Raw genomic sequence first — 13,276 nt, 5'->3', positions numbered from 1 at the left:
AGGGATGTAGAAATATCACGATTTGACATTTTTAAAAAATGCTTGTCAAAATACCTTCGTGTTTAGGAATTTGCATTCGTGCTTTTCTAATGAAGCATCTTCCAAAATAACACGAATTTCAGTATTTTTACATTTCTGGACATAGGCCTAATGCAAATCCTATGATTGGTGCCAGTTTAAAATCGGACAAATTGTTTAGTGTCTCGTATGTTTTTTGTTTTTTAAATATTAAACATGGCTACCCTGATCTCATAGCCTTTTATTTTCTTAGAATTTTAATTAATACAATAAATAGGTAGACATTGCTACGATTAATGTAATAATATAATAATTAGGCTACTCGTCTACTTTTTGGACTAAATTCCATTTGTATATAATTAATAGTAAATTTAAAGATGTTATATGCTATATCATATGCATGGAACAGCACTTGGTTATTTGAGCATATGTGCTCTTTCTCATCAAATTATCTTACTATTGTTTTTATACGCAAAATATGACCATAGAAACTGCCTTTTACCTGTGGCTGGTTTAAGTTAATCCTGTCATACTTTCTACAAGCAAGGACGAGTCAAAAGGATTTACATTCGTAGGTAACGATACCGTGAAATTGAATGATCTCTATCCACCTGAGAGAAATTATACACATTATTCAACGCAGCCCTAAGTAGACTGTATAGTGAAACACTCTACTAGCGAATTATCTTAATTGATAGGAGATTCTGAAAATATTTTGGTTAGAAGGTACGTTGCTGGTGTGGCCTGTTGTCTTCGTTAATGCGGTCTGTCACTTTCCTGTCCTCGGTTAAGTTTCTGTCCCCGGCACATTTGCACCCCGATGCTGTCCCGATTCTCGACCCATCCTGTCTTATGGTTTGAAAGAGAGAAGTGCATGGATGTCAAATTGCCCTTGAAAACACCGTGACAGATTGATTTGCAGGAACTTTTATCTTGCCTGACATTATTTCGGAGAGCCCTGAATAGGAAACCCGCGAGCGCGGGATGGAATAAAGATGTTTTCACTGTTGGAAGAACTGGGAAAGTGCCTGTTTTGTCCAACTTCGTCACCCTGGAAAAATATACCGTAGAAAATTGTGAAGAATTACAGCCATTGAAAGACAGTCCATCTAATCACGTAACAATGTCACAGTATAGGCCTACCGAAAGTTTAATATTAACATCCGATCACCACCTCAAGAGGATGGGAAGGTAAGTTCTGTCTAAACGACTTTTTGGGACCAGAAATTAAAGGTAAAGTCGGATTAAAAAAAAAAAAAAAGTTTGCAGTAACTTCCAGAGTTGAAGAAATGTTGGAACTGGGAAAAACGTCCTAGTTTTGGCATATTAATTTATCCGGCTTGAATTTTGTGTAAATTTGCTTGTTAAAATTCGTTTCCGTATTATCTGCTTTTAGTAGCTAGGTATTTTTCGTGTTTGCGTAAAATTTGGCTATAAGGATAATTTCCAAATAAATTTTAAAATGATACGAATTCCATTTGGATCACGATTTTGTTCTTTCTGCAATATGCTGCTATTTGCTTACATATTCATTTAGTTTCATTTTGGGTGGTTGGTGGTGGATTAATAATCAAAAGTGCCGAAGTATTGATTTCGTGAATCAGTTTGTAGATCCCCGATTTTTCAAATATATTTAAAATTATTAGATTTAATAGGCCCATTAAGATTGCATGTATTAAAGTTATTTATTGCTTCGGCCTATATTAAAATAGGCCTATTATAGAACGCTTTCTTGTTAATAGTAGTCATTATAATATTAGTCGTCAGTATGTGCAATAATTCCCGGACAGCACGTAATAAGTAATTAAATATTTCCTGTGGGTCATTTCTGAAATATGCTGCTGATCATCCCGTACATGCATGTCTATGATGGTTTATTTCGAATGTCCAAATGAAATTCTCAATCTCTCTCTCTCTCTCTCTCTCTCTCTCTCTCTCCCTCTCTCCCTCTTCCTCCCCCCCCCCCCCATACATCGCATACAAAAGGATGCTTTCTCAAAAAGGACGTGTAGTTTTCTTGAAGAACTTCAGAAAAGAGAACAGACATTAATAACCACTAGCGCTTCATACTTCTGCATACGAGGAGTAGTGAAAGTGAAAACATATCAGTTGCAATCGCCAGAAATTTATTTTATCGGCATCTTTATTTACTTTATATTAACAAACTTTCGAACACAAAACATCTGGAAAAAACACCAGTAGCCTTCGCGACTTATTTCAATATAAATTATCTCCGTCTTGTGCGAAGGAGTCTCATTATGGGCTCGGTATTTCCCGCTGACGCTCTGGTGTTGAAGTCTGGATTTAAAGCGCAGAGTTTCTCGCTATCTGAAATTATTACGTCGGACATCCTGCACAGCTTCCTTTACGGGCGATGGAGAAACGTTCTTGGGGAGCATCTCTGCGGTGGAAAGACCGGTGCGCTCAGCGGAAAAACCGCCTTCACCGCGGAAGTCCTCGCACAGTCTTTCTCGGGAGGTGGGTAAAAAAATAGCTATTAAATATTTTAATTATTTTAAACTAGTCTTTGTATTTTTTCAACATGACAAAAAGCTGATATCTTTCAATGATTTCCAGTGGTTTATAACTAATAATTGACAAGTAGCCTTCAATTAATAATCGATATATAAAATTTAAGTTAAGATTTTCAGTTAAATGAGTAGAGGGCAAATATAAATATTCTGGTAGATTTGGATTGTGACTTCTATGTGTGACTGCATATAAAAAAATGTAATTTTTAAGTCTTCTTAAAAAGTCTTAACATATGATGTTGCTGTCAATGTTGTTAAAATCTGAACTGCCAAATTTAGCAAAAGAGGCACCGACAAACGTGCAGATAACATGTATTTTCCCAGAACACCGGGATTTTCCCTCAGTTTCGTGCTGCATTATTTTCTCACTTGGCCCATTCATTTCCACCCCTTTGGTCTAGTAACCCGTTTTAAGCGCATCGCAACCTTGCATTTAGACGCTTGTTAGGCGTGTAAATGCTGCTGACTCACTGAGGACGGGTATTAAATTCATTTGGTTAACTTTGCGCTTGACCTAAGAAATATTCGATTTAAGCTGAAAAAAGTTCCCTTTCTTTAAGATGTGCCTGGCTTTATCTCTCATTCATCAATCTCCGGACGCTCTTTTTCTCTTTATTGGCAGATATGGGGCTCCTCCGTTATTCGCTTTCTTCGGCTTTGAAAGATTGCTGTTCCTTAGCTAATATGCCATGAAGACTAATTCTTTTTCCATTCACGCCATGTCAAGTAACTAATCTCCCATCCATTTTTTGTAAGACAAACTCGAGCCTTTTAAACAAGCACGCATTTCAATCAGTCCGAATTTATTGCTACTAAGTTCTTAAAGAGATAATGAATTTAGAATTGACCGCTCTTCCCAGATGAGTTTAATGAATATCACATCTAAAGCATGGCAAATTGCTGGACCATGAGTAACAGTGGGCCATTTAGCCAGTCATTGTGCCTACTCCCCCCGCCCCCCAAAAAATAAAATTTCTTTGATTTTGACATAAAAGGAGAGTAAGCGTTTCTTTAGTGTCAAATGCATTCCAAGCGTTTTATCCATCAGAACAATCAAATTCACTTAATCCATTTAATCGAATTAACATGCTGTAAAGATATAGTTTTTCCTTACCTAAATAAGAAATTTGCATTTTTTTCCAGCTTAAAACGTTTACTTTCAAACTCCTTTATAGACATGTAGAGAATACGGACAATATTTTATATTTGAGGAAAAAAACTGCAACAAAACATACTGAATTTTTAACCTGGGGTATTGCGGTCTCTTGTTTGATAGAAATATCCTAGATTTAGTTTTGTTACCCGGTTGTTTGACCAAAAATTGCTAAATTTCTTCAAATAAATGATTTTGTCATTGAAAATAATCCAATAAATTGTAGGGTTTTATTGTTGCATATTTCACCTCTTTTCACCCTGTAATATCTGAAATAATTATTATCATCATTTTCTCAAAGTTGCAAAGACTGTTTGGCCTATACGTCAGGTAGTATGAATTTTCTCAGAATACAGTGATTTTTCACTGCAAGTATGCAGACTATTTTATGAAATGTGTATAGAGCCACAATGCCAATCGGTAAATCTTAATATGTCTTCAGATATTTTCTTGCTATATATTCTTCATGGCCAGCTTGCTGTCACCCACAGAGAGCAAGTTGGGGGAGGGAGTAAAAAAAGGGAATTTCCCCACGGGGATCAATAATGTATCCATTATTAGTGTTATTATTGTTATTGTTATTATTATTATTATTATTTATTATTATTATCATTATTATTATTATTATATTTGCATTAGGCCTATATATTCATGTATTAATTTATTTTATGCATTCAACATAAAATGATTTTTGGGGGAAATAAGTCTTCAGACCTGCAGCTCATTCAGCGGAGCATCCCCTTCTACAAAGCCTGCGAAAGACCGGCCGAAATACTCCTGTCCCCCTGTCCCCCTGTGTTCTGAGACACTTAACTCCCTGTTTCCTGACAGAAGTTCAGAAGCTGTCCAGCCTGGTGCTACCCAGCGAGGTCGTCATCGCCCAGAGCTCCATTCCCGGTGAGGGACTTGGGATGTTCTCAAAGACGTGGATCAAGGCTGGGACAGAGATGGGTCCATTTACTGGCAGGATCATTGCTCCCGAGCATGTAGATCTGTACAAGAATAACAACCTCATGTGGGAGGTAGGCACCAATTAGAGTGTGATAAAGACTTTTATCATGACACACAAAAAACTGCTGCGTCATTTCTGTACTCAATTGTGTATGGTTAAAATTTACATTAAAGACCTACTTGACTTGTAGGAGCCATTCAGGAACATTCAGATGGGACAGTGTTAACATTTGAGTTTCTTGTGCTTGCAGGTTTTCAATGACGACGGAACTGTGCGCTGCTTCATCGATGCCAGTCAGGAGGACCACCGAGGCTGGATGACGTATATCAAGTGCGCTCGCAACGAGCAGGAGCAGAACCTGGAGGTGGTACAGGTCGGGGGCAGCATCTTCTACAGGGCTGTGGAGGTGAGAGAACCCTGCTGACTTGCTGCCTGGTTCTTCTCCTCCCCTATGAGCACGGTGAAAGATCCTCATGGCCAGCAAAAAAGGCAGAACCTTCTGTATCATACAGTTAGAACTGGGCTGTCCCAAGATGTTACACAAGTGGCTGAATTGACTCACCATTGTCATCTGTGCCTTAGAACAGTCCTGTATGCTGGCTTTGTCTTATAGTCCCAAACTCAGCTAGGGCCATTTTCTAGGTTGGTGCATTGAGTGTCGTCTGATGTGCTCTGTCATTTGCCTCCATTGTCTTCTGGCTTTCTTTCTCTCCCTCTCTCCTTTTTCCTTCTTTCCATTTCATTTTGTATGAATGATTTAACAATGGATGGCCACACACTCTTGTCAAGTGTCTTGGGGTGACTCTTGTGAAAGGCGCTATATAAAAATGAATTGAATTGAATTGATTTTGCATTAATCCTTTATATCTATACATGCCTGGAGTTGGCAATCAGATTAGATGCAGATTAAGTCTGCAAAGTATAATGATTAATTTGTGTGACCCTTTATGTCTGGATCATTCTCCATCTGTCTGCATTTTGTGGAGTGCAGTGCATGTTATGTTATGTTATGTCATTTTGTATATTTTATTTCCTGCTTGTGACACCAGACCATCCCACCCGACCAGGAGCTGCTGGTTTGGTACGGAAGCTCCCACAATACATTCTTGGGGATTCCCGGTGTTCCTGCCCTGCAGGACGAGCAGCAAAGGGGGAATAAGATGGGTGAGGCATTTTCCGCCGCTGGGGCAAAGGCTTTTGGGTGCGGAGATGATTTGGCTGAAATGACTGCTGTTAGATCCATTAAGTGGACAAAGTGTTGCTCTGTTGCCGGTCCTATTAATGCCTAAATGCCTCATTTGGGACAGTCCCTTTTCTGAGGCAGAGATCCATATTTATTCAAAACCTATTATCAATAAAGCCTCTGTCAGTGCTATAGGGCTTCCTAGGAGGAAGTAGGAATGTTGGACAGCTGCTTTTGCTGGCATTTATAAGAATGTCTGTTTTAACAAAATTTCACTAGTGGCCAGAATTATGAAAACACCTAGCATTTTTGGCATTCTGCTTTAAAAATAACTACAGGAATATCGGCAGTAATGTTTATAAACAATCAAAGGATGTTATAAATATCATAAATTGGATGATTAAATAAGTAAGTGAAGCAACAGTTGAATAAAGTTCTGCAGTCTCTAAAAATTGGACGTCTTTCCACAAATTTGCCCACTAGTGCAGATCTTCAATTATGAGCGTCAGCTGTTGGTTCATCTGCTCAACACCAGGTTGCAAACACAATATGACTCCTTTCCTTCTGCACAGATGACACCCACGCAAGTGATGGATTTGCACCGTCCACCTCCCCCCACTCCTCCTCTTCCTCTCCTCCTTCATCAATGGTGGCTGGTCGCATGCGCTGCGTCATCTGCCGGCGGGGCTTCAACTCGCGCAGCAACCTGCGGTCACACATGCGCATCCACACACTGGACAAGCCGTTCGTCTGCCGCTTCTGCGGACGCCGCTTCAGTCAGTCCTCCACCCTGCGCAACCACGTGCGGCTGCACACGGGGGAACGCCCCTACCAGTGCCATGTTTGCCAGAGTGCATACTCCCAGTTAGCGGGCCTGCGGGCACACCAGAAGAGTGCCAGGCACCGGCCGGAGCCAACGGTCGCTGTGGCAACAGTCACCACGACGACAAAGAGCCTAACCCTCTCAGCAACAGCCTTTGTGCCTCATGTGACCACCTCGGGATCTCCCACCATGGCATTGTGAAGAAGGACACATGAACACACACACACACACACACACACACACACACACTGATGCACATTGAAGTGTGTAAGCCTATAACCCTTCTCTGAGTTTCATCTCAGGTGTGCATCTCATCATCAATGTTGTAACGGGGAGACTCAAGGAGTCAGACTATGGCTACAGTCAGTCAGAGTCTAAGCTGGGCCTGGTTCCAGCTCAAAGTTGTAGTGTGGGCTACAGCATTCACTGAAGGGGCCAAGGTTGGGGGTATTTGGGTTTGAGCCAAGCTTGTGATTGGGTGGGCCAGGCCTGGTCTGAGCCAGCATAAACTGGTCTGCACTTCCCACCCACAGACTTATCAATCGGTGTCATCTGCTACAACATGCAATGCAATGGTAGTTCAACTGGGAGGGCAATGCAACCTCAGATGGAACAAAAGCAACTAACTAGTTAAACCGTATAAAAATACCTATTTGAAACCATTTGAATGTTTTCTCAGAGACTCCATGAGCCCCTTTATGTCCTGTCCTGCTCAGGGAAAGAATGCAGTGTCTGTGTGCTTTGCTTTGACAGGTTCTATGTAGTCACTTTAACACTGTAAATACGTGTACAAACTGTACATGATCACTTAGAAACATTTTTTTTATGATGGTATGCAATTATAAAATAACTGTACTACCTTGTATTTTAAATACATTATTACAAAAATATTTTTGTGTTGATATGTCATTTGAAATCAAAGCATCTACTCATAGGAAGGTTTCTCAACAATATTTCATTGATAAGAAAATATTTTGACCAAAACACTTAAATTTTCCATGTCCCTGAGGTTGTCTGAATTATAATGATTTCTTTCACAAATATTGTTTTGTGAGCAAAAGTCACTCTGAGATTAAGAGTACAGAATATTTTAAGAATAATCACTAATTTGAATATATTCAATGGCCACAAGATGATTTATCCAGGATGGCTTAATGCAGGGCTGCCCAACTCCAGTCCTGGGGGGCCGGAGCCCTGTACATTTTTGGGTTTCCCCTCATTTAACACACCTGATTCAACTCCTTGTGCTAATTACCACACAGCTCTTGAGCTGAATTATTTATGGTGGGAAAGAACTAAGCTACACAGGGCTCCGGCCCTCCAGTACTGGAGTTGTGCACCCCTGGCTCAATGTGACAATTCGTACTGTAAATTTTCTGTTATCCTCCAGTGGGGTAGGGGGCAATATTGAGCATGTCTATTATTTAATTACTCGGGAAAGTTTGGGAGTAGAAGAAGATAGAAGGTGGCCGTCAAAAATGATGTAGTGACGTCATTAAACGGCGACCGTATCTATAGGCGCGAGAGGAGAAAGCATGGCTGCTGGATTGATGCGATTACCCGTTTTCAGGAAACAAGAAACGGTATCGGAGTCAAATGAAAAACATCTCGTTGTTCCTGGAGATGTTATCACATCTGATACTGGCTTCATGCGGTAAAAGAACGTCGTTTTCCATTTTTAGTTGAGTAGTTAATCAAAGTCAGAGCTGGGGTCTAAATAATGATTTTGAATTACAGTAATAACTAGTTGCTTTCTATTATTATTTGTCCAATATGGCTTAAAATTCCTTTGTACTATCTTTTGTATGTTTTTTACATTCAGTTTGACGAGATTTTTGCTAGTTTTTTTGGTTATGTACCATACACTGACTATGGTATAAGTTAAGCTAACTCCCAAGCACGTGTGCAATATAAATAATACTGTAAACAAATAATAGCGGTTAATTTTTTTTTGGTTGGTTGGTTACCAGTCATCGCATTTGTGATGTTTTCTCATATTGCATGATGTACATAATCGTTTTCGATCTGCACACGAAAATAGCCGGATTGAATTGATTATATTTATAATTAATTATAGCATTATTTTTTACATTAAATTTACTGGTGTCTCAGTTTTCATAGTGTTTTAAAAACTTGGACTAACCCATTGGTTATTAGAGAAATGCCTATGGTTGGCACCTCGTGAAGCATGTCATGTGAACTCATTACGGAAGCATACATTTTCAGGGGCCATGGCACATATATGGATGAAGAAAAGCTAACGGCCTCTGTGGCTGGAGAAGTGGAGAGGGTCAACAAGCTCATCTGTGTACGTCCTTTAAAGACCAGGCGAGTCAGTTTTTTTTAAATAAATTGGTCTGTGCAGCAAGGTTTATTTTGAGTCTTATGTACAATAAATATGGTCCTTATGTTGATTTGTTGTATTTTAAGAAGGACAGCTCTTCTGTGCATAATTGCAGGTTATATATATATATATATATATATATATATATATATATATTGATTGCAAGCAACAAATTATTCATCCAACACCCAAAAATCATTGATAGAGCTTGAGAGGTCTAAAGTTGTTTTTGCTTCTTAGGTTCTATGGTGAAGTTGGAGACGTGGTGGTTGGAAGGATCACAGAGGTAGGGACCAGCAGGCCAGCAGAGGCATTGCCAGAGGTTACATCCATGCAGCTGCTTAACGTTTTGCATGTTTTGTGTTGCAGGTACAGCAGAAGCGGTGGAAGGTGGAGACCAACTCGCGCCTGGACTCGGTGCTTCTGCTGTCCTCCGTAAATCTGCCTGGGGGTGAGCTGGTGAGCACTGCACTGACAAGCTGAAGAATATGGCTGCTTAGGCCCCCATCTGCATATTTTTACCATATTTACTGCTCTTTACAATATGACTTGATACACAATATATATAATGGCCACAAGTTGACTAATCCAGGATGACTTGGTATGACTGTGACTGGCAAGTCTTGTCATTCGTGCTGTAAATTGTTACTTATCCTCCAGGGGGGTAGGGGGCAATATTGAGCATATGTATTATTTAATTACTTGGGAAAGTTTTGGAGTAGAAGAAGACAGAAAGCCACCGCCAAAATGATGTAGTGATATCAATAAACGGCAACCGTGTCTTACTGTACTGCATGAAATCTGTGATCTCTTAAGGCTAAGATTTTGTGAAAACCTGCAAATTCATCATCGTATGGTATTAATTTATTTCTATTGTCTGGGATTTTGGTTTTTTTTATGCATGGGATAATTTTTTTTTGTTGTTAATTGGGGTTGAGACTGTTTTACCATGTCACTAACTGCAAATCCATCAGAGGCATGTGTGGTGATAAGCTCTCGCTTTGTGTGGCCATCAGAGGAGGAGGTGTGCAGAAGATGAGCTGGCCATGAGGGACTATCTCCAGGAGGGCGACCTCATCAATGTATCCTCTGAATGACTGACAGCCAAGAAATAGTGATTCATCAAAAAAAATAAACTTGTACTGAGATACTGTGGGAATTAAAAATCGTTCTGACAGGTGGACTAGCAGTTTAGACGAGTATTTCTCAACCCAGTCCTTGGGGGGGCCCCAGACGGTCCACGTTTTTAAACTCTCTCAGCCCCGTGCCAGACTGTCCACATTTTTGCTCCTAGTGGCAACTGGGAGGGAGCAAAAACAAGGACTGTCTGGGGGCCCCTGATGACCGGTTTGAGAAACACTGGTGTAGTCTACAATACCTTTTATTTTGTTGCTTATTGGCAAATTGTTTGCGGTTTCAAATTTGTTGCAACAAATGCAGGTCTTTGAGCCAAAACCACCATTAGATATGTTAAAAGGCTCAAATTAAGTTTGTCATTCCTGTTTTTTCTTTGACTGCATCCATCTTAGGCTGAGGTCCAGTCTGTATTTTCTGATGGAGCTCTCTCTCTCCACACTCGCAGTCTTAAATACGGAAAGGTAAGTTTCAGCTCTTCTACCTAGCCACCTATTTTTTATTAATATTGCGCATTAAGCATTTTTATACATATTTACTTGGAAAATATAACCTGTACTAAATGGACAATTAGCCTTTAATTAGTGTGTTTGCCTATTTTACACATCAATATATTTTACGAACGGAATTGAGGTTATGTGCTTTGCTTTAGACTATACTAGTTCCTAAGTGGGCTTTGGACATGACCTTTGACCTTTAAGTCCAGTGTTTTGTGTGGCTAATCGCTGTTCTGTCTCTCTGGTGCTCCACTCCAGTTGGGCCAGGGAGTGCTGGTGCAGGTGTCCCCCTCTTTGGTGAAAAGACAGAAGACTCACTTCCACAACCTTCCCTGTGGTGCCTCCATCATTCTGGGTAACAATGGTTACATATGGCTGTACCCTACCCCAGGTCAGCAGGATGAGGAGGCAGGCGGGTTCCACACTAGCATGGAGGTATGAGCTCCTGCAGAATAAAATCTAGTAGAGTTCAAAAATCCAGACCAAGATTTTGTTTCAACCAACCATATGAGTGACTATGACTCTTTATGCTCAACTGGTTGGTGGAAACAAAACCTCGGTCTGGATTTTTACTTTCTGGAACTGAACTATTCACCCCTGGGTTCAATGATGCAAGACGTCACAAGCTGATGTTTTTTTCTTTATCTAAAATAAAGCTGAAAAATTAACATGCTGGGTAGTGGGTACATTGTTTTCATTGCTGGGAGATGTCATCACTTCTCCGAATGCATCTCTTCACTTCCCCAGAAATGTAGAAATACACACTATGTCGTTCAGTTAAGTTTCCATAAAATTCCCAAGAAATCTACATTTGTGGAGAGCTGCTTTTTAATCACTTTTCCTCTTGTTTTCCTTCTATCTGCTCCTGTCTGCTGATTCTTTCTGACCTTGCTTGTTCCCCTTCACCTCTCCTGCCCCCCCAGCCTGTCTCTCTACCTGACAGGGAGGTGATCTCCAGGCTGAGAAACTGCATCCTTGCCCTGGCCACCCATAAGGTCATGCTGTATGACACCAGCGTGCTCTACTGCTATGAGTCTTCCCGACCACATGAGGTGACGTGCTGTTCTTCTAAGTATGTTTTCTGCTCTCATATAGTATACTCTACCTTCAGTGGTGTAGTGTCCTGGTAGTTGGGTATATATATTTATTATACTGTAAAGTATACACACTTCACGTCAATTTTTAGGTGGGTATACAGTAAATTCATTTTTAGAGGTATATACCTGTATATACCCACCTTTACACCTCTGCCATACATGTAATTTCTGTGAATATAAATATAGGTCATTCACCTTAAATATCAGAGGTAAAAAAATCAGTAGTTTCCCTATTGCATTAATGCTGCATTATTTTAGATTTGTAAGTACCATTGAGATGACCAATGCATAATTTGTAGTATCCGAATTCTTCGCCGTGACTTGACATACTCATTATATATTTCAATATTTAATTTTTCTAGATCAAGGACCTTTTGAAACCAGAGGTGATGGAGGAAGTTGTGATGATTACACGACAGCGGCTTGTTGAACAGGCTGGGTAGAGAGCAATGCATCATGGGTACATGGTGACATATCCTCCCAGGCCCCTGATTATGGTTTGTACTGAGCTCCATCACTCTCAGTGGACAGCAGTTGTCTCACTTTCTTTGAGGGGTGGGTGCGGGGGCATCAGTTACCTCTGCAGGTAAATACCTTGAGGTGGGTTACCTGAAGCTGCATCTGCTGGTGCTGTCCCATGACTGAAACCTGATGAGTGGATCAAGCAGAGTGCATCCTAAATAATTACTTAACCCATGTAAATAATTCCAAGATGAATAATTGTGTGGTAATTCTACTTAAGTATGTTTGCAAAAGTGATAGCAGGACCCTTTTTTAAAAGAAGAAAAAACTGTACAGTAACATTTTTGTTGTCAGAATTTAAAATAAATAAAGTAAACCATCACAGTACCTGGTCATATTTTATAGTCACAATTGTACCATATGTTATTGCTCTTACTAATGTGATTTAAGAAAGATTGACCTTAAGGAGGTTGTTGGACTCTACCTTTTTTCTACTAGTGGGTTTTCCTGTTTAATATGGGATTTATCCAGTGAACTTCTTTCCTCTATAAGGATTCAAAACGATTTATTCTTTTAAAATGTGCTGTTACCGAATTTGCTTAGAGCGGTGACTCTCAAACTTGTTACGCAGCGTAACATCTCAGATCTTGGTTACGGTAAAAGTCGTTGATGGTTTGGGAGGGGGGTCCCCATAGCTTTAGAACCACTGGCACAATAGTTTTCGTTAGACGTAGCTAATGAGGATTGGCCCACATGAATTTAGATGGTTTTATATTCATTTACAATGATGTTACCTAGAATGTCAGTGGGTATTGGGTGGGTCTGCACATTGTGTGACTAATTTTGACTGTTTTCAAGGGGGCAGAAGCCTCTAAATTCAGCCCTATGCTGAGGTGAGTATGGTGAAGCACTCTGCTTTGACTGACCAAAGTCCCTCCCCCTTGAACTGTACGGTTTCCAGTATCTGAAGTTAAATTTCATCTTACGTACTTATTGCAGTGATATGTTTACTCTCATCCCCCCCCCCCCCCCCCAATCAGTTTGCAGTGCATTAAAGGATAACAACAAATAGCAGCATCAGA

The 13,276-nt window shown here is 40.1% G+C and overlaps 2 protein-coding genes across 2 annotated transcripts; both read left to right on the top strand.

Annotated features, from left to right (window-relative positions):
- Positions 1-2,069: 2,069 nt before the first annotated feature.
- On the top strand, positions 2,070-7,456 carry LOC111843485 (PR domain zinc finger protein 12). Its single transcript, XM_023811122.2, has 5 exons — positions 2,070-2,496; positions 4,534-4,724; positions 4,905-5,060; positions 5,704-5,818; positions 6,410-7,456. The coding sequence occupies exons 1-5, from the start codon at positions 2,277-2,279 to the stop codon at positions 6,859-6,861; spliced, it is 1,134 nt and encodes a 377-aa protein (XP_023666890.1). The 5' UTR covers positions 2,070-2,276; the 3' UTR covers positions 6,862-7,456.
- Positions 7,457-8,138: 682 nt separating this feature from the next.
- exosc2 (exosome component 2) lies at positions 8,139-12,576 on the top strand. Its single transcript, XM_023811046.1, has 9 exons — positions 8,139-8,314; positions 8,887-8,988; positions 9,245-9,290; positions 9,374-9,463; positions 10,021-10,086; positions 10,534-10,602; positions 10,894-11,070; positions 11,559-11,687; positions 12,095-12,576. The coding sequence occupies exons 1-9, from the start codon at positions 8,196-8,198 to the stop codon at positions 12,173-12,175; spliced, it is 879 nt and encodes a 292-aa protein (XP_023666814.1). The 5' UTR covers positions 8,139-8,195; the 3' UTR covers positions 12,176-12,576.
- Positions 12,577-13,276: the final 700 nt, after the last annotated feature.

Source organism: Paramormyrops kingsleyae, chromosome 7 (genome assembly GCF_048594095.1).
Source record: "Paramormyrops kingsleyae isolate MSU_618 chromosome 7, PKINGS_0.4, whole genome shotgun sequence".
Lineage (NCBI taxonomy): Eukaryota > Metazoa > Chordata > Actinopteri > Osteoglossiformes > Mormyridae > Paramormyrops > Paramormyrops kingsleyae.
This window is presented reverse-complemented; position numbering and strand designations above follow the sequence as displayed.